Source organism: Ranitomeya imitator, chromosome 10 (genome assembly GCF_032444005.1).
Source record: "Ranitomeya imitator isolate aRanImi1 chromosome 10, aRanImi1.pri, whole genome shotgun sequence".
Lineage (NCBI taxonomy): Eukaryota > Metazoa > Chordata > Amphibia > Anura > Dendrobatidae > Ranitomeya > Ranitomeya imitator.
This window is the reverse complement of record NC_091291.1, coordinates 123775199-123795727: the sequence shown is the minus strand read 5'-3', so window position 1 is coordinate 123795727 and position 20529 is coordinate 123775199. Positions and strand designations below refer to the sequence as shown.

General features: G+C 39.7%; 1 protein-coding gene across 1 annotated transcript in view; it reads left to right on the top strand.

Moving 5' to 3' along the window:
* The window catches only part of TTC12 (tetratricopeptide repeat domain 12), a 106934-nt gene that overhangs the window by 39244 nt on the left and 47161 nt on the right, over positions 1-20529 (top strand). The window contains exons 11-14 of the mRNA XM_069742862.1: positions 1006-1019; positions 10808-10886; positions 15102-15290; positions 16536-16605. Of these exons, the coding sequence (XP_069598963.1) occupies positions 1006-1019; positions 10808-10886; positions 15102-15290; positions 16536-16605 (352 nt within the window). The remainder of the gene's footprint in view (positions 1-1005; positions 1020-10807; positions 10887-15101; positions 15291-16535; positions 16606-20529) is intronic.

The window sequence follows — 20529 nt, the reverse complement described above, 5'->3', positions numbered from 1 at the left end:
GGAATAGCCTTCATTTCTAAGAACAAGAATAGACTGTCGAATTTCACATGAAAGTTCTTTTTTTCTGGCCATTTTGCGAGTTTAATGGAACCAACAAATGTAATGCTCCAGATTCTCAACTAGCTCAAAGGAAGGTCAGGTTTATAGGTTCTCTAATCAGCCAAACTGTTTTCAGCTGTGCTAACATACTTGCACAAGGGTTTTCAAGGGTATTCTAACCATACATTAGCCTTCTTACACAGTTAGCAAACACAAAGTACCATAAGAACACTGGAGTGCTGGTTGTTGGAAATACTATAAAAATACTCCATTACAAACCAGACGTTTGAAGCCAGAATAGTCCTTTACCACATTAACAATGTATAGAGTGTATTTCTGAATCATTTAATGTTAGCTTCATTGGAAAAAACTGTGCTTTTCTAACAAAAATAAGGAAGTTTCTAAGTGACCCTAAACTTTTGAAGGTATGTGTATATATACATATGAATATAAATTGAACAACGTCAATAACAAATTATGTTGGCACATATTTATGTATCAAGAGAGGACATACTGCATGTGCAGCTGGTCCATTGGCAGAGCGAACTTGTGGCACTGTATGTGAGGTCATGAGAAAAACTAAATACACCCTCTTTGAGTGCTATGGTTTTACATATCAGGACTAGTGATGAGTGAGCGTGCTCGAATAAGGTGCTATCCGCCATGCTTGTGTTCTAATAGAATATCTTCGGCATGCTCGATTAATATGTTCGAGTTCGTAGTGGCTGCATTTCTCGTGGTCTGTTTGTTAGCAATCCCTGCATGTGTTGTGGCTGTTGAAGAGCCACAATACAGGCAGCCACGGCGACTAAAACAGAGTGTCTTAGGTCTTAAATAGTTGTTAATCAGCAAGTGTGACTGATCGCCTCTATAAAAATAGAAGCTTGGGCAGATTGCTGCTCTATAGTATTAAGATAGTTGTTAACTCCAAGACAAGAAGGAAGGACATTATTAATAATCTTAGAGAAGCAAATGTTGCTGTTTGTCAATCTGTGAAGGGTTATATGGTCATTTCCAAACAAGTTGAAGTCTATCATTCTACAATGTGAACGATTAGTCACAAATGGAAAACATTGAAGACGATTGATGATCTCTCCAGGAGTGGATGTCCTAGCAAATTTACCTCAAAATCATACTGTGTTTTGTTTCGAGAAGTTATAAAAACACCCAAGAGCTAAAGCTCAGATTCTAAAGGTCTTAGCATTTTAAATATTCAAGTTCATAATGGTACAACTAGAAAAAGACTGAACAACTATGGCTTGTTTAGAAAGTTTGCCAGGAGAAAGCCTCTTCTTTCTACACTGCGCACTGCAGTATGGATAAAGTTTGTAAAGTTACATCAGAGCAAACCATAAGACTTCGGGAACAATGTCCTACGGACAGACAGAGAAGACCAAAGTAGAGATCTCTGGCTGTATTAACCTTTGCCACGTTTAGCAAAAACTAAACGCAGCAAATCAGTACAACAACACCTATCTCATGTCTCGAGGATTTGGGCCTATGACAAAAAGTTACCTCCTGTGTATTGCATTTAATACATATAAATATTATTTGTACAATTGCTGACAAATAATGAATAAGTCAAAAGCCATGAGAGTGTATATAAGAATGTTGTCAATTAATTTACAATGTCTCCGGTCTCTGCTCTCCCCCGGAAGTTTGCACGTCCATAGTATGCTGCATACAATATTTATAAGTGCTCCCACTTGTATGGTTAAATTCACCACAGAAGTGGTTTACAGTACTGCTGAGGTATAAATAACCACAGTTGCAGCACTTCACCATATTTATTTTTACGCCCATGGCTATAGTAAAACCCGCAGTCAGAGCAATTGACAGTATTTATTTCAAATGCATTGAAGCTTACATAAAGGCCAAAAATTATACACAGACTGTAAAGAATCCGCAATGATCATTCTTTTACTTGTGGTTTTGGGAGATTATCTTCTCATTACCAGGAGCAAAAATGAGAAAAGTTAATGATGTATGATATAAATGACTGTAGATATAAGGTGGAGCGGAGATATTGTATTGATGGAGTCTGGTATCAGGTCAACTCAGCTGTGGAAATGAAATTCTCCATATTAGAGTCTGTCTGACCATGGCCTACAAGAGGAAACCGAATAAAAGAGAAAAAATAGCATATGGACGGCACTGCCCCAACTAAATCCATAATCTTCAGGAAAGCCGGTACTAAAAGGCTATATCATGTCAGCAACAGCCATGGCGAAAAAGATATCGGGTGCAAAACCATGAAATAACATGTGTCCCAGGTAGCAAAAGAAAAAAGAGGAAACCACTTCAATTTTATTTTCTGCAAAATCAGACACAGAATGTCTTCACTAAAGTCTGATAGTCTACTTAGGAATTAACTAGCGAAGAGCGAATCTGCCGAGAAGTTAAATTCAGCCAGGAAATTCACTTCTTATTGAATTTAGTTGATGAGACTCAAATGTTGTCTCTCCAAATACAAGAGCATAATAACTTAGATAAAAAAAGAGTAAAATAAAAATTACCCTTTGACCGTAGACTGTACCAAACAATACAGGTGACGACCACGTGACTATTCGTAGTTTTGTGACCCCTTCCCAGCCAATTCTAATCTAGCCAAATGTTGTCCGGCTGTCATTTTGCTGGTTTCACTTGAATCCGATCCCTATAAATTTGGAGTCTGAATTTTCTGAAAAATTTGAGCGAAATTTGATTTACCACCAAGCAATTTGCTAATCTCTAGAAACAATGTATATAACAGCCCCGGGACAAGTGACTAGCTCTAGAATTCAGCTCGAGTTGTCTTCTTCTGGATGTTTTGAGTTGGGTCTATTTGTGCGCCTGGGCCTGCTGTTGGATCTTCCAATGAGCTAGTTGGACTCTAAATAATATGGATATATTACAGTATATAAATCAAACGCAGTAATAATTTAAAAAAATTACTAACCACTAATAGGCATGTAGTTGCTAACAGAGACAAATACCCGACCCAATTCCAGTCATTGACTGCTGCTGGAAATTCGGTTACTCTCTATCAAGAGATCATGCCCCCCTGACGAAGGTTGTGTTTTCCGAAACGCGCGTTGGGGCGGAGGCACGTCCCCAGGAGTGAGTACCTGCATTGCGGTGGGTAATTTATGCGGCGGCTTATGTTAGACTATGGCCTGATAGGTGATTTTGTCTTTACAAAATTCCTTGGAGAAGGGAATGGCACTAGGATATCAATTGCAGCTTTATATTCCTCGCACTCATTACATGGATCGCTCACACATGCGGTATGCAAAAAGCCACTGAGATGCGGTGCTCAGCTAATAAGGTAATACCAATCTTCATAAACAAAAGTTGAAAAAGTAGCGGCACTCACCAGTCTGCTTCAAAATTATGTCTTTAATGTGTCTTCAATCCATAGTACAGATTATGCGGACACAATGCAGGTAGTTACGAGGGTGCGGGGAGTGAAGGGGGACGACGGCCGTTTCGTGCGCTCTGCACTTCGACGGGTCCATAGAGTTAAAATGATGTCATTTCCTTATAAAGGGTGTATGCACATCAAGCTAAATTACTGACACATGTTATTTTCATATATTACAACAAGTATCTAAACTTAATAACAAGATAACAAGATAACAAAACATAGTCAGTAACTAAATCACTATTTGCTAGTTGCAACTCCAGACGATTATTCAAAGGAATACGGCCATGTCTAATTTATCGTTTAGGCCAAGCGGTCCTTGTGCGTTAGTTCTAATGATCCATTTCCCTTCCTCCCTCAGGAGGAGTCTATCATGGTTACCCCCTTGGGGTGGGAATTTCACTATTTTTACACCGGCAAACTGCAAGAGTTCAGGATTACTTTTATGTTTCTCTTGCATGTGCGTTATGAGTCTCATACAACCCTTTCCTGATGTCACCGAATTATAGTGTTCACGGAAACGCACAAATAAAGGCCGTATAGTTTTTCCTATGTAATAAAAATTACACGGACAGAACATAACGTACACCACGAACTTACTTTTGCATGTTATAAAATCGGTAACTTTGTGTGTTATTCCTCCGATTTTTAGAGGGTTATCCAATTTATGCAAATGGCAAAATTTACAATTTTTGCATCTAAAGTTTCCTTTGGGGGAATCTTTCGTTAACCAATTATTTTGCGTCGGCAGCAGTCTATTATGCACTAATAGGTCACCCAAATTTTTAGTACGCTTGTAAGCGAATTGTGGGTCTAAAGTTGTTAATTTTGATAAATCTCTGTCGGTTTGCAATATGTGCCAGTTTTTTCTTACCGCAGCATAGACAGCTTTATCAATTGGGCTATGCGAAAAAGTAAAGGTGAATTTTCGGTTGCTGGTCCCTGTATATATTAACGGTTTACTTTTTGACCTTTTTAATAATTCTATTTGAGTTAATTTTCCAGCCCGTTCTTCCGCCTGTTGTAAAGTTTTTAATGGGTACCCTCTATTTAAAAAGCGTTTTTTTAATTCTGCCACTTGTTGTTTATAAATTTCATCGTTATTATTTATTTTTCTTAGTCTGACCATTTGGCTATAAGGTATGCTTTTTCTCGTGTGGATGGGATGGGCGCTGTCATAATGCAGGAGGTTATTAGTCGCAGTAGGTTTTCTAAATACTGTGGTGTTTATAGCTCCCTCCGTTATTTCGATTTTTACATCCAGAAACTCCAATGATTTTTTACTAAAACAAGAGGTGAAACACATGTTTTCATCATTATACATGTTTAAATCAAAAACAAAGTTATCAAAATCTTGTTCTGTGCCGTCCCATATAATAAAAATGTCGTCGGCAAAACGTAAATACGTTCGGATATGCTTTAAATAAGGGTTGTCGATTGTGGTTATGTATTTCTCCTCGAATGCTGCGAGAAAGAGGTTTGCGAATACGCAAGCGACTGGTGTACCCATCGCGGTACCGGTGCTTTGCGCATACCATCTATCCATAAATTTGAATGCATTATGCGATAGTACAAAGGAGAGGCTTTCAATGATGAATGAAATAAAGTTTTGATCTTTGCCTGTGTTCTGTAAAATCCTTTCGACCGCACAGATGCCTCGATCTTGTGGAATCCTTGTATACAAATTTACAACATCAATAGAGGCAAGAGAGAAATTAGTCTGCCAATCTATGTCTTTCAACACTCGTAGAAAATCCCCACTATCTTTGACAAATGAGGGTATCTTTTTTAATAGAGGTTTTAGCAACCAATCAAGAAATTGAGACAATGGCTCTGTGATGGAGTTTAAGCCCGAGATTATTGGGCGACCGGGAGGTTTCTCTGCACACTTGTGTATTTTTGGTATGCTATACCAGTGAGGTATGTTAGGGAATTCTGGTATAAGTTTTTCCGCCCTATTTTTCCTTAGAATTCCTCTTTCCACATGTTTGTTCAACAAAGCTCTCAATCTTTCTTTGTATTTATTTGTGGGATTACTATCCAGAGGTTGATATGTTTTTTTATCATTCAATTGCGATAGCGCCTCACTGATGTAATAGTTTTTATCTAAGATGACTAAATTCCCACCTTTGTCCGATTTTCTTATTATTATGTCGTCCCAGCTCCGTATTTCTCGTAACGCTCTCAATTCACCCTCTGATAAATTTTTAGGGGATTTCGGATAGACTAACGCTTCTACATCCTTCAAAACAGCATTCTGAAAGATGTCTATTACATTGCCTGGAGGCGTCGGGGGCACAAACTTAGATTGAATTCCTCCCTTGAATGGTTCAATTTTCTGGTCATCCTCCGATGTAATATTTATACTATCTTCATTAATACTCATAAGTAAAACAGCATCTTCAATGTCCTGCGGGTTCGCAGGGGGATAAGCTATAAATCCTAAATTTCCTATAGAAGCTGGAACATCCGTAGTGTAAAGGGAAATATCAGTTCTTTTATCTTTTGAATTACTATAATATTTGTGAAGGTGAAGTTTCCTTATGTTTTTGAAGAAGTCAATTTTAAAGTCCGTAGCGTTGAAGTCTTCTGGTATACAAAAATTTAAACCACGGGTGAGGAGTTTTTCTTGATCGTCTGTCAATATCCTTGTCGACAAATTTATTATTTGAAAGGCATTTTCAGGAGCTGTTAATTTCTCCACGATACTTGTTTTCGCTTTCTCCTTGTGTTTACGGCCTCCCCTCCGTGTTTTTCTTCTAAAGGGATTTCTGGGTGTTTTGAAGTTGTGGCTTTATCTCGATCTTCTGTCAAATCATCCATACCGCTAGAGTCAGAATCAGTGATCCATCCATCTCTTGAACTCTTCTTTTTATTTTTATTTTTATAAGATGTAAAAGGTTTCCCATTAAATCTTTTTTGTTTATTTTTATTCCAATTAAAAATTTGGCCGGAAGTATAGTCATTTTTATCTCTTAAGAATTTTGTTTTCTTCTTTTCTTTAGTGTCCATTTGTGTTACAATTAGTTTCTTTTCCAACTTTTTTAAAAAGGATTTATTTTGTTCCGCTGTTACTCTTGTTGTTAATTCTTTTTTCGATTTCTCCAATTGATTACACAGAGCCATATATTCTTTTTCATTCTGTCTTATGACGAGCTTTAAGAGATTTAATGAACATTCTAGATGTATTTGTTCCCATTCATGTTGGAAACTAGGATCATCCTTAAACTGCGAAATTTCTTTGTAAACACGAAGTCCCCTCGGCACTCGATTGCATTCCACGTATGAATTTAATGATTTAATCGTCCAAAATAATTTGGTTTCTTTCTCTGCCAAAAAGCCGATTTTAGTTTCAAGAGTTTTCGTGCTAATTACTTCCAATTCGTCTTTCATGTTGCAACTTGCAAAAAATTCCACCGCACCCTCTCTTCCTGCTAATAGCCCAGAATCCGCAGTGGAGTCTAATTCCAAGTCAGTAATGTTTTCACTTTGAACATCCATAATGAAAAAAGCGGGTTATATGCAGATATGTCCTGTGCTCAATTCCAAAATATATATAACAAGATAATGTCTAGAAAATTCCTTGGAGAAGGGAATGGCACTAGGATATCAATTGCAGCTTTATATTCCTCGCACTCATTACATGGATCGCTCACACATGCGGTATGCAAAAAGCCACTGAGATGCGGTGCTCAGCTAATAAGGTAATACCAATCTTCATAAACAAAAGTTGAAAAAGTAGCGGCACTCACCAGTCTGCTTCAAAATTATGTCTTTAATGTGTCTTCAATCCATAGTACAGATTATGCGGACACAATGCAGGTAGTTACGAGGGTGCGGGGAGTGAAGGGGGACGACGGCCGTTTCGTGCGCTCTGCACTTCGACGGGTCCATAGAGTTAAAATGATGTCATTTCCTTATAAAGGGTGTATGCACATCAAGCTAAATTACTGACACATGTTATTTTCATATATTACAACAAGTATCTAAACTTAATAACAAGATAACAAGATAACAAAACATAGTCAGTAACTAAATCACTATTTGCTAGTTGCAACTCCAGACGATTATTCAAAGGAATACGGCCATGTCTAATTTATCGTTTAGGCCAAGCGGTCCTTGTGCGTTAGTTCTAATGATCCATTTCCCTTCCTCCCTCAGGAGGAGTCTATCATGGTTACCCCCTTGGGGTGGGAATTTCACTATTTTTACACCGGCAAACTGCAAGAGTTCAGGATTACTTTTATGTTTCTCTTGCATGTGCGTTATGAGTCTCATACAACCCTTTCCTGATGTCACCGAATTATAGTGTTCACGGAAACGCACAAATAAAGGCCGTATAGTTTTTCCTATGTAATAAAAATTACACGGACAGAACATAACGTACACCACGAACTTACTTTTGCATGTTATAAAATCGGTAACTTTGTGTGTTATTCCTCCGATTTTTAGAGGGTTATCTAATTTATGCAAATGGCAAAATTTACAATTTTTGCATCTAAAGTTTCCTTTGGGGGAATCTTTCGTTAACCAATTATTTTGCGTCGGCAGCAGTCTATTATGCACTAATAGGTCACCCAAATTTTTAGTACGCTTGTAAGCGAATTGTGGGTCTAAAGTTGTTAATTTTGATAAATCTCTGTCGGTTTGCAATATGTGCCAGTTTTTTCTTACCGCAGCATAGACAGCTTTATCAATTGGGCTATGCGAAAAAGTAAAGGTGAATTTTCGGTTGCTGGTCCCTGTATATATTAACGGTTTACTTTTTGACCTTTTTAATAATTCTATTTGAGTTAATTTTCCAGCCCGTTCTTCCGCCTGTTGTAAAGTTTTTAATGGGTACCCTCTATTTAAAAAGCGGTTTTTTAATTCTGCCACTTGTTGTTTATAAATTTCATCGTTATTATTTATTTTTCTTAGTCTGACCATTTGGCTATAAGGTATGCTTTTTCTCGTGTGGATGGGATGGGCGCTGTCATAATGCAGGAGGTTATTAGTCGCAGTAGGTTTTTTAATTACTGTGGTGTTTATAGCTCCCTCCGTTATTTCGATTTTTACATCCAGAAACTCCAATGATTTTTACTAAAACAAGAGGTGAAACACATGTTTTCATCATTATACATGTTTAAATCAAAATACATTGTTTTAGTAAAAAATCATTGGAGTTTCTGGATGTAAAAATCGAAATAACGGAGGGAGCTATAAACACCACAGTATTTAGAAAACCTACTGCGACTAATAACCTCCTGCATTATGACAGCGCCCATCCCATCCACACGAGAAAAAGCATACCTTATAGCCAAATGGTCAGACTAAGAAAAATAAATAATAACGATGAAATTTATAAACAACAAGTGGCAGAATTAAAAAACCGCTTTTTAAATAGAGGGTACCCATTAAAAACTTTACAACAGGCGGAAGAACGGGCTGGAAAATTAACTCAAATAGAATTATTAAAAAGGTCAAAAAGTAAACCGTTAATATATACAGGGACCAGCAACCGAAAATTCACCTTTACTTTTTCGCATAGCCCAATTGATAAAGCTGTCTATGCTGCGGTAAGAGAAAACTGGCACATATTGCAAACCGACAGAGATTTATCAAAATTAACAACTTTAGACCCACAATTCGCTTACAAGCGTACTAAAAATTTGGGTGACCTATTAGTGCATAATAGACTGCTGCCGACGCAAAATAATTGGTTAACGAAAGATTCCCCCAAAGGAAACTTTAGATGCAAAAATTGTAAATTTTTCCATTTGCATAAATTGGATAACCCTCTAAAAATCGGAGGAATAACACACAAAGTTACCGATTTTATAACATGCAAAAGTAAGTTCGTGGTGTACGTTATGTTCTGTCCGTGTAATTTTTATTACATAGGAAAAACTATACGGCCTTTATTTGTGCGTTTCCGTGAACACTATAATTCGGTGACATCAGGAAAGGGTTGTATGAGACTCATAACGCACATGCAAGAGAAACATAAAAGTAATCCTGAACTCTTGCAGTTTGCCGGTGTAAAAATAGTGAAATTCCCACCCCAAGGGGGTAACCATGATAGACTCCTCCTGAGGGAGGAAGGGAAATGGATCATTAGAACTAACGCACAAGGACCGCTTGGCCTAAACGATAAATTAGACATGGCCGTATTCCTTTGAATAATCGTCTGGAGTTGCAACTAGCAAATAGTGATTTAGTTACTGACTATGTTTTGTTATCTTGTTATCTTGTTATTAAGTTTAGATACTTGTTGTAATATATGAAAATAACATGTGTCAGTAATTTAGCTTGATGTGCATACACCCTTTATAAGGAAATGACATCATTTTAACTCTATGGACCCGTCGAAGTGCAGAGCGCACGAAACGGCCGTCGTCCCCCTTCACTCCCCGCACCCTCGTAACTACCTGCATTGTGTCCGCATAATCTGTACTATGGATTGAAGACACATTAAAGACATAATTTTGAAGCAGACTGGTGAGTGCCGCTACTTTTTCAACTTTTGTTTATGAAGATTTTGTCTTTACCACTAGTCCTATATACTATTGTCACTGTGACGTTGTTGATTGTTGTGCTGAATGAAGCTTCTAATGTGACTGTGGTCTATAGATATTTTCCCCGGAACTCCACTCGCAGAGAAAATTCCTTATTACCAATTATTTCTCTTATATCCTGCAGATACATCTTATGGGCAATAATTAAGAAATTAGTTATCATTATTGGTAGTTTATAATAATTTTTTGTAGACTTATATCTCCTGAGTATGTGCCTCCTGCTATCTTTACGATGCCCTCATTGATTTCGCCTGTTATATATCACCTTTCTTACACTTGTTGTCTTTGTTTTTATTAATGATTAATAAAGTGATTACTTTTTGATACGGTATTCCTTGACCTAGTATCATCTTTTTCTGTGTCACTATCAGCCACAGCCACGTCTCCACTGTTACCACGTTATGGAGCCACATTCTTCATTCTGGTCCCACGTCTATCAGACATTTATGGCTTATCTTGTGCCCCCACGCACATTACACGAAAGTCATCTGAACTCACTGATTTGTTTGGGGCCAACCGGCCATCTGGTGTGTGTGGGGGTCTTAAAATACAAAATATTGGGGGAGAGAAAAATCAGGCTGAAGGAAAAATCAAACCTTTTGTTCTTCAGTAGACGAGGCTCTACCAGAGCCATTTTGGAGGTGACTTTCTCCGTTCCCTTCTTTGAAAACACATGAATGTTTCGCCAAGCAAAGTGGGAGAGATTACTAATGGCCAAATGTGCACTCGGCCAACAGCTATCATATGTGTATGGTCCTTTTTAAAATTCTACTGTGTAAAAATGTAGGCACCATTTTTGATCATGGAGTTCAGTTATTTTTCACAGGCAAGACAATGTTATAAGAAGATTATAGACATAGATGATACCAAGGAGAAACTTGTGAAAGGTAAGTCAGCTTTTACATATTCCAAATAGAATGATCACTTTTACAATGATATATTGTACAAGTTCACATCAGGGTTCTTATAGTGCACGACTGGCCCATCAGAGGGAGTACCGGTAGGCACAGCTAGAAGTGGGCCTATGTTGTCAAGCAGCAAGACGACCATCCTATAACACGGCCCGTCATAAAAAACTATAGGTGTGAGGTCACCAAGGACTAATAGCCACTATAAAAGCCCATGTAAGAGATGCTACTGCCATTTTATGGGAATAGGAAAGGGGGCATAAGGTATACAGTTTGGATACCTGTTAATATCTACATGATCTAATCACTCAGGATATATAATCTATACATAACAAAAAGATTCCTTGAAACATAATATTTAATAATAATGATAAAATCAGGAATGACCCAGGCCAGAATAGACCAAGACAACAATAATGACTCACAAATCGAATCTTCAATAATACATTGGTAAATGATGAACCTGTGTTATTAGATATTGTGTGGGTATAGGACACATCAAATAAAAAGTACCATAGTTCATAAAAAGGGTAGATCTCATCCATTTGAGCTGTGGGGATGTCACATTCCATGGGGTAACACTGGTAGCCAGTATAAATGGTCATGTCTATCTACCCTGTTGTGCTTCATTCATTTGCTCCTGACCTAACAAGGGCAGTACCCAAGTATAGCTCTCATGATGTTTACCCCAGAAAAAATCCGTCCCAACCCGTTTCTTTCTCAGTAACGATATATCATCAGAAGAGTGTACTTGCAAAGGGGAAAGTATAGTGAGGTATATATTGCTCAAAAGTCTATAGAGCAAAAAGTGCCTCAGTGTCTACAAAGTGTCCAAAATTGGAAATAAATAAGCATCCCACAATGGTGGGCATTTACTTTGGAGGTGCAGAATGCCAACACCTCCTGCTCCCTGTACAAAATGTTTTTCATACTAACAGGTTTAAACAATTACATTAATTTTAGCTCAGTCTGTTAAAATTTGGGGTGTCATGACATTCATTTGTTTGCACATGTTCAGTGTCTGACTGTCTCACCCAGTATTGGAAAAAGTTCTTAGAGGCCTCATAGTTAGAGATGAGCAGACCCGTGTTAGTTCAGGTTCCTGCACACGACTCGAACTTAAGTCCAAAGTTCGGAACGGGTATCAGAACTTTACCCAAACCTCATTGAAATGCATGGGGACCTGAACTTTGCAGCTGGAAAAAAAATGCTCTTTCACTTCTTCCAGAACGATGAAATTTGCACCCGAATTCCAGAAGAAGTCGATGTTCGGCGTTTAGCACCGGACACTAACTGTCCGGTACGAACCCCGAGTTCACTCATCTCTCTCTCCGTCTCACTTCCTCCAGAACGATGAAATTTGCACCCGAATTCCAGGAGAAGTCGATGTTCGGCATTTAGCACCGGACACTAACTGTCCGGTACAAACCCCGAGTTCACTCATCTCTCTCTCCGTCTCACTTCCTCCAGAACGATGAAATTTGCACCCGAATTCCAGGAGAAGTCGATGTTCGGCGTTTAGCACCGGACACTAACTGTCCGGTACAAACCCCGAGTTCACTCATCTCTCTCTCCGTCTCACTTCCTCCAGAACGATGAAATTTGCACCCGAATTCCAGGAAAAGTCGATGTTCGGCGTTTAGCACCGGACACTAACTGTCCGGTACAAACCCCGAGTTCACTCATCTCTCTCTCCGTCTCACTTCCTCCAGAACGATGAAATTTGCACCCGAATTCCAGGAGAAGTCGATGTTCGGCGTTTAGCACCGGACACTAACTGTCCGGTACGAACCCCGAGTTCACTCATCTCTCTCTCCGTCTCACTTCCTCCAGAACGATGAAATTTGCACCCGAATTCCAGGAGAAGTCTATGTTCGGCGTTTAGCACCGGACACTAACTGTCCGGTACGAACCCCGAGTTCACTCATCTCTCTCTCCGTCTCACTTCCTCTAGAACGATGAAATTTGCACCCGAATTCCAGGAGAAGTCGATGTTCGGCATTTAGCACCGGACACTAACTGTCCGGTACGAACCCCGAGTTCACTCATCTCTCTCTCCGTCTCACTTCCTCCAGAACGATGAAATTTGCACCCGAATTCCAGGAGAAGTCTATGTTCGGCGTTTAGCACCGGACACTACTAACTGTCCGGTACGAACCCCGAGTTCACTCATCTCTCTCTCCGTCTCACTTCCTCCAGAACGATGAAATTTGCACCCGAATTCCAGGAGAAGTCAATGTTCGGCGTTTAGCACTGGACACTAACTGTCCGGTACAAGCCCCGAGTTCACTCATCTCTCTCTCCGTCTCACTTCCTCCAGAACGATGAAATTTGCACCCGAATTCCAGGAGAAGTCAATGTTCGGCGTTTAGCACTGGACACTAACTGTCCGGTACAAACCCCGAGTTCACTCATCTCTCTCTCCGTCTCACTTCCTCCAGAACGATGAAATTTGCACCCGAATTCCAGGAGAAGTCTATGTTCGGCGTTTAGCACCGGACACTACTAACTGTCCGGTACGAACCCCGAGTTCACTCATCTCTCTCTCCGTCTCACTTCCTCTAGAACGATGAAATTTGCACCCGAATTCCAGGAGAAGTCAATGTTCGGCGTTTAGCACTTGACACTAACTGTCCGGTATGAACCCCAAGTTCATTCCTCTCTACTTACAGTGTCATACCCATATTTTCATGGCAATTGGAGTCTTTAGAGCACTTTTGATTCACACTGTGTGGATTTGGTCCAAATTACTTTTTTTTGGATGAATCAGATGAAATAGACCCAAAATAAATTTTGGGAAATTCGCTCTTCTCTACCAGAGAGATCTCGTGTCCTGACAATGAGACTACGGCTGTGGGAATAGACTAAGTGTGCAGGGTTATCTTTCCTGAAAGTTCTGACATGACTTTTTCATAAAGGTCGATCTCATGACTTATACATTTTTTTTTTTAGATTTTTTTTCTAAACATTTTTTTGGGGGGAGGGATGAGAGTAATGACTTACAGATAGCGTATTTCCGGTGGTAGGTCCTCTATGAGTTGTACATAGATTGGCTAAACCCACCAGTAAAGACAAGACTTCTCAACAATTACATGTGTATAAGAACCTGTAGACTGTTCCGCAATGGTATATGTCAATAAAAAAAAGTAATTGGGCATGTTAAATATCAAGATGTCCAATCACTTATTCCTATGAGAAATAACCAACTGCCTGTAGACTCGGTATTTCAGCTCATTCCTGAAGATGTTATCACGGCCTAGTCAAGAGTGCATGATTACGGTGGATCATGATTATTTTCCACTTTTTATAGGTAATTATTGTAACTGCACGCAGTTCATGCATCTGTAATTTCTGCAAATGCCAGGTCACTACTTCTGGATGAATAATCGAGCTGTATTTATAGTTGGCTGCATCAAAATATCCCGCTCTTGCAAGGTTTATCCCATTTAACACGCGATGAACGAAGACTACGGAAGACCTTAATTCAGGTTGACGTTGTGTTTTTTTAAGATCAGCCTGCGAGGTTTCTCTTCCTAGCACATAAATATTTCGCCCCGGGGCCACTCTCTGGTAGTCACTACACACTTGGTCATTGGATATCTCCGGGAGGAAGAAATGAGGTCAATTTCACAGCTATGAAAAGGAAAGATTGGGCGAAGCTGGATATATTCCTCGGTTTCCCGGTGTATTTGCTGTAGCCGTTTTGCCGTTAGTAATCTAATTTTTCCGCTATTTTTTTTGTGTTGTAACTCAGACTAAGCTTATTGATCCTGTCTATTCTGTGGGAAATGTCCAGCCAATATCGCAATATGACCGGTGAAATTGAGATTGTGCAATGTGAGGTTTTCGAAGATTGGAATAAATTTGTTACTACTTTTGTGTCTTAGTTCTTTTTTGGTTTGGGTTTAATTTAATATTGAAGTATCTTTCTATTAACTTGAATAGACTAGAGTAGCTTTTTACTGGAATTATAGTGGCTTCTTGCTCTGCAGCATTTATAAGTCCGCCCCTGAGGAGCAGCCAGGTGCCAAGTATTCAAAAAAGCCCACATGGCTACTCATTTCTTTGCTGCCTTTGGCACAACTGTGCTTCAGATGAATCATATCTATAATAACCAGGACATAGCCAGCGAATGTAAGTATAAATGTGTTACTCATAGCAAATATATAAAGTCTGTGTTCTCTTATCTCTCAGGCTACTTGAGTCAAGTGGATTTACAGGAGAAGAAGGACATTCAGGAGCAGAAAGCCTTGCAGGATCTAGAAGCTGGGGTAGCCGATGCGGTATCTATCACACAGCTGCTTACAAAGCTATCCCGAGAAGAGCAGAATCCGCTCTATTACTCTGGAGGGATACAGCTTCTTGTCCAAGCTGTAAAGGATTGTGAGTTTCCGCCATACTGTGTCTTCCAATGCTTTGGATAAGTCATATCACGAGACATAATTGACAGCAAACCTTTAAGACGATCTTTTGCCACTTTGTGTTGTAAAGTGCTGTATGTGTGAAGGGGGCTGGCTGAATGGCTCATTTTAATAGCTAGACCAGCCCCTCTTCTCTGTTACAGACAATTCATAGAAAAGGAGTGGTCTAATAATATAAATAAGCCCCTTTCATGCCCAGCGCTGATGACGTACCATCTCTGCAAACGCTTTCCTGTCTCAGCCTGGGAGAAAACGGCAACTTGGTACTGATGCTGACTACTTCGTAATGTCTGACATTGTCTACACGTCTCCTGTGAATTGTAAAGTGCTGCAGAATATGTTGGTGCTGTAGAGATGAAAAAAAAAATATTATTATTGGTAGTTAGAAAGTTGGCACTTTTGCAAATAAATGTGTATAAGTATTTTTTATATTTTTAGTTTGGGTAGAGATCGTTTTATATAATATTACACTTTTTTTTCAATTCAATAACCCCCTTAAAGGCTATGGATGTCTTTGACATAGAAAAAATTAATGTTACAAATGTTAGTGATTTCCTTTAGTTAATAAAATGGCTCGAAGTCTCCATCTGCAATCTTCACTCCTTCATTAATTTGAAAAACCCCTGAGATGCAGTTTTGCAGCCTGATTTTTCTCTTGTGGGAATGTCTCTCCCAGTAATAAAGGCTGGATGTGAAGTCTATGTGTATCCAGGATGCTGCTGTCCTCATTAGCTCATGTATGACCACCGCTTTTATCCTTCTCCATGAGCATTCCTCCTTATCCACAGCCTGTATTCTCTGCCCACCCAGAGACTGTAGATACTTTCCTCCCTCTCTAGTCTTGAAATTTGTTTACAACTCCTTCTCCCCTTCCAACTGCTATCTCTAACACTGAGAGAAGGGAGCGGGAGGACGGAAAGAGCCATCTGCACTGAGCAGAATGTCTGACAGATTTGTAACGTTTTTTGCAAAAGCGCTGAGCTTGATAAAAGACAGACACTCTGAAGTAGCAAAATAGTAGAAAAAATGTTAATAAAAATTATTTAGAAATTTGAAAATAGACAATCCACTTCTGTGTGAAGATGTGCATAGTCTTTGACTCTAATCAGAGGTGTAAACTAGATGTTACGCCATGATAATCTCTGTGCTTACTTTGCTCTGTGATTGCAGGTGTTGATAGGTTTTGTTTTCTGTTTGTTAATGCTAGGTACAGCGCGAACATTATTTAGAACAAATAATGGATTCAATATTATAGGAGACAACTGTGTAATACAAAGGTAAGAATTACAGAACTATTCATTAATGGACTTTCATTTACTAAGTTCTAGCCATGAGTGACGTTGCCATTCACATCTGCGCCACTATTGTTATTCCTATGGCGTCTCCATCTCATGACAGCCACCAAAAGTGACCAATGGACCTTACTGACTATCATAAGGAGTGTTGGGCTTCCGTCATAGTATCTCTCATTATGTCGGAAAATAATACTACAGTCAGTTCCTAATAGGAGCCTCCAGTACAGATGTGAGCCTAGCCTTATTACCAGGTGTAGCAGGGGTTATGGGGCCCAGTGAATTGGGGGCTCAGCTCCAAGCAGAAAGGAGGCGCAGTAAGTGATATTTGTCATTGATGAAAATTAGGAAATTAATGTACAGATGTAGCAATTGTTCAACTAGCAAGGAAGGCTCGTCAATATCATACTGAGTAGGCAGATACTCATTTACTATGTATGAGAGTGGTCAGGCTATGCAAATAGTGAATTGCTTTGTGTTTAATGGTGGTTTGCTACATTAGTATTTTGACATCTGTATCGATGCCTGCCCTCCTTGTCTCTGCTTCCATCATCAGGCAGTTGACGTGGGGAGACTGTTGTAGTTCTATGTCTTCTGTGACTTGCAGGCTGGAAGGTATGGAGTTAACTCCTATCAGTGTTTGCTCCCTGCTGGGTGGTTTCAGTGAGGCTGCAAGCTATTTAAGTTCCTGAAATCCTTCCCTCCACCGCCAGTTATAATCAGACTTGCTTCTGTGAACTTGTCCCTTACTTTATTCCCAGTGGACATTCCTGATTTTTGACCTCGGCTCGTTTTTTGACTATTCGCTTTCTTGACGATTTTGTCCCTTAAACCGACCTCCTGGTTTTTACCCGGCTACCAGACCATTCTTATGTCTCTGGATCGTTCCTCCGGACAGAAGCTCTTCGATGGATACAATCCATTAGACCCAGTTGTAAGACCAGACCCCTGTAAAGCAGTTAAAGGGTGAAGGTCGATGTTCCTCTGGAATCTGCCAGATGGCATGGCTTGTCCAAGTCTGTCCAAGGTAGCCTTTTTGAGTCTGCGGCCTCTGCGATTAGTACTTTACGTAGATGCAGAGGACAGTATGCGTGGAGACCAAAATAATCATAAAATTTTCATGTCCTGGTGGATCCCATGTTTAATATTAAAGCCATATACCATATAAACTTAATTTTTAAAAATGCAACATAACGGCTACAATATTACAACTCTACAACGTCTAAATATGTAAATGGACTCGGAGCTGTGATTGGAAAATCAGTATCTCAGCATAGATTTTATCCTCCTCACAGTGGAGAAACAGCCTCAAAAGCAAAAATCTCAGATGTTCTCTCATCGTTCCTCATTGACAGGTCGAGTTTGTTAGTCCTTTATTCCTCTTTCCCTTTCTGGCAGATCTATACAACTCAAAAGTGCTGTCTATGGCTTTTTTCCCATCAGCACTTTGCTCTATACTACTCTTCTTCACCACCGTCTCATTACTGGAATCTATACAGTGTGCCTCAAGTTTTTCTTCCAAACCAGTAGAGTCTACAGAACTTGGAAATTCCGCAACAAAAAAGAAGGTGAAGAAGAGTGGGAATTATAATAGTGCTTATGCTGAAGAGGCAAGAGACGGCCTTCTGACCACACAAGGCTTCTGTAGTCTGATTTGGTGCAAGAAAGCAAAGTGTAGAGATGTCAGATAGGGAAGGTGGAATAGAGATCTAACAAACCGGATCTTCCAATGTGTTAGAGGTGACTAGTGAGAGAACATCGGTGGTAGGGCCTCACATGAGGAGGTCAATTCTCTAAGCTATAGGTCCATGTAAGCAGCACAGTCGAGTGGTGATGGTGCTTCACAGCTGATCTTTGTGGAAAACATGTAGATAAACAAGGACCAGAACAGCGGAATATGCAGGAGGGCAGACAGAGAAGCAGAACAGAAAGCAACAGATGAAGCAGAGCCACGTGTGCCGTTACACCTGGGAACAGGAGATATATAGGCAATCTGGTCACTTGCAGAAATGCTGCTGCGGACAAGAACAGCTGAGATGTGTGTGCAACCTGGTATCTTCCAGCAGGGGTTAATTTAATCACAGGAATAACAGATTTATGTGCAGTTTCGTATTTTCCAGCAGGAATGCAGTTAATCACAGAAATAACAGAGATGTGTATGCATTCTGGTGTCTTCCAGAAGGGATGCAGTTAATCACAGAAATAACAGAGATGTGTATGCATTCTAGTGTCTTCCAGAAGGCATGCAATTTATCACTGGAATAACAGGGATGTGAATGCATTCTGGTGCCTTCCAGAAGGGATGCAGATAATCGCAGGAATAACAGAGATATGAATGCATTCTGGTGTCTTCCAGAAGGGATGCAGTTAATCACTGGAATAACAGAGATGTATATGCATTCTGGTGTTTTCCAGAACAGGTGCAGTTTATCACAGGAATAACAGGGATGTGAATGCATTCTGGTGTCTTCCAGAAGGGATGCAGTTAATCACAGGACTAGCAGAGATGTATACAGTATGCATTCTGGTGTCTTCCAGAAGGGATGCAGGTAATCACAGGAATAGCAGAGATGTATACAGTATGCATTCTGGTGTCTTCCAGAAGGGATGCAGGTAATCACTGGACTAATAGAGATGTGTATGTATTCTGGTGTCTTCCAGAAGGTATGCAGTTAATCATTGTAATAACAGAGATGTATATGCATTCTGGTGTCTTCCAGAAGGGATGCAGTTAATCACAGGAATAGCAGAGATGTGAATGCATTCTGGTATCTTCCAGAAGGGATGCAGTTAATCACTGGAATAACAGAGATGTATACAGTATGCATTCTGGTGTCTTCCAGAAGAGATGCAGTTAATCACTGGAATAACAGAGATGTATATGCATTCTGGTGTCTTCCAGAACAGGTGCAGTTAATCACAGGAATAACAGGGATGTGAATGCATTCTGGTGTCTTCCAGAAGGGATGCAGTGAATCACTGGAATAACAGAGATGTGAATGCATTCTGGTATCTTCCAGAAGGGATGCAGTTAATCACTGGACTAATAGAGATGTGAATGCATTCTGGTATCTTCCAGAAGGGATGCAGTTAATCACTGGAATAACAGAGATGTATATGCATTCTGGTGTCTTCCAGAACAGGTGCAGTTTATCACAGGAATAACAGGGATGTGAATGCATTCTGGTATCTTCCAGAAGGGATGCAGTTAATCACTGGAATAACAGAGATGTATACAGTATGCATTCTGGTGTCTTCCAGAAGGGATGCAGGTAATCACTGGAATAACAGAGATGTGAATGCATTCTGGTGTCTTCCAGAAGGGATGCAGTTAATCACTGGAATAACAGAGATGTATATGCATTCTGGTGTCTTCCAGAAGGGATGCAGTTAATCACTGGACTAATAGAGATGTGTATGTATTCTGGTGTCTTCCAGAAGGTATGCAGTTAATCATTGCAATAACAGAGATGTATATGCATTCTGGTGTCTTCCAGAAGGGATGCAGTTAATCACAGGAATAGCAGAGATGTGAATGCATTCTGGTATCTTCCAGAAGGGATGCAGTTAATCACTGGAATAACAGAGATGTATACAGTATGCATTCTGGTGTCTTCCAGAAGGGATGCAGGTAATCACTGGAATAACAGAGATGTGAATGCATTCTGGTGTCTTCCAGAAGGGATTCAGTTAATCACTGGAATAACAGAGATGTGAATGCATTCTGGTATCTTCCAAAAGGGATGCAGTTAATCACTGGAATAAAAGAGATGTGAATGCATTCTGGTGTCTTCCAGAAGGGATTCAGATAATCACTGGAATAACAGAGATGTGAATGCATTCTGGTATCTTCCAGAAGGGATGCCGTTAATCACTGGAATAACAGGGATGTGAATGCATTCTGGTGTC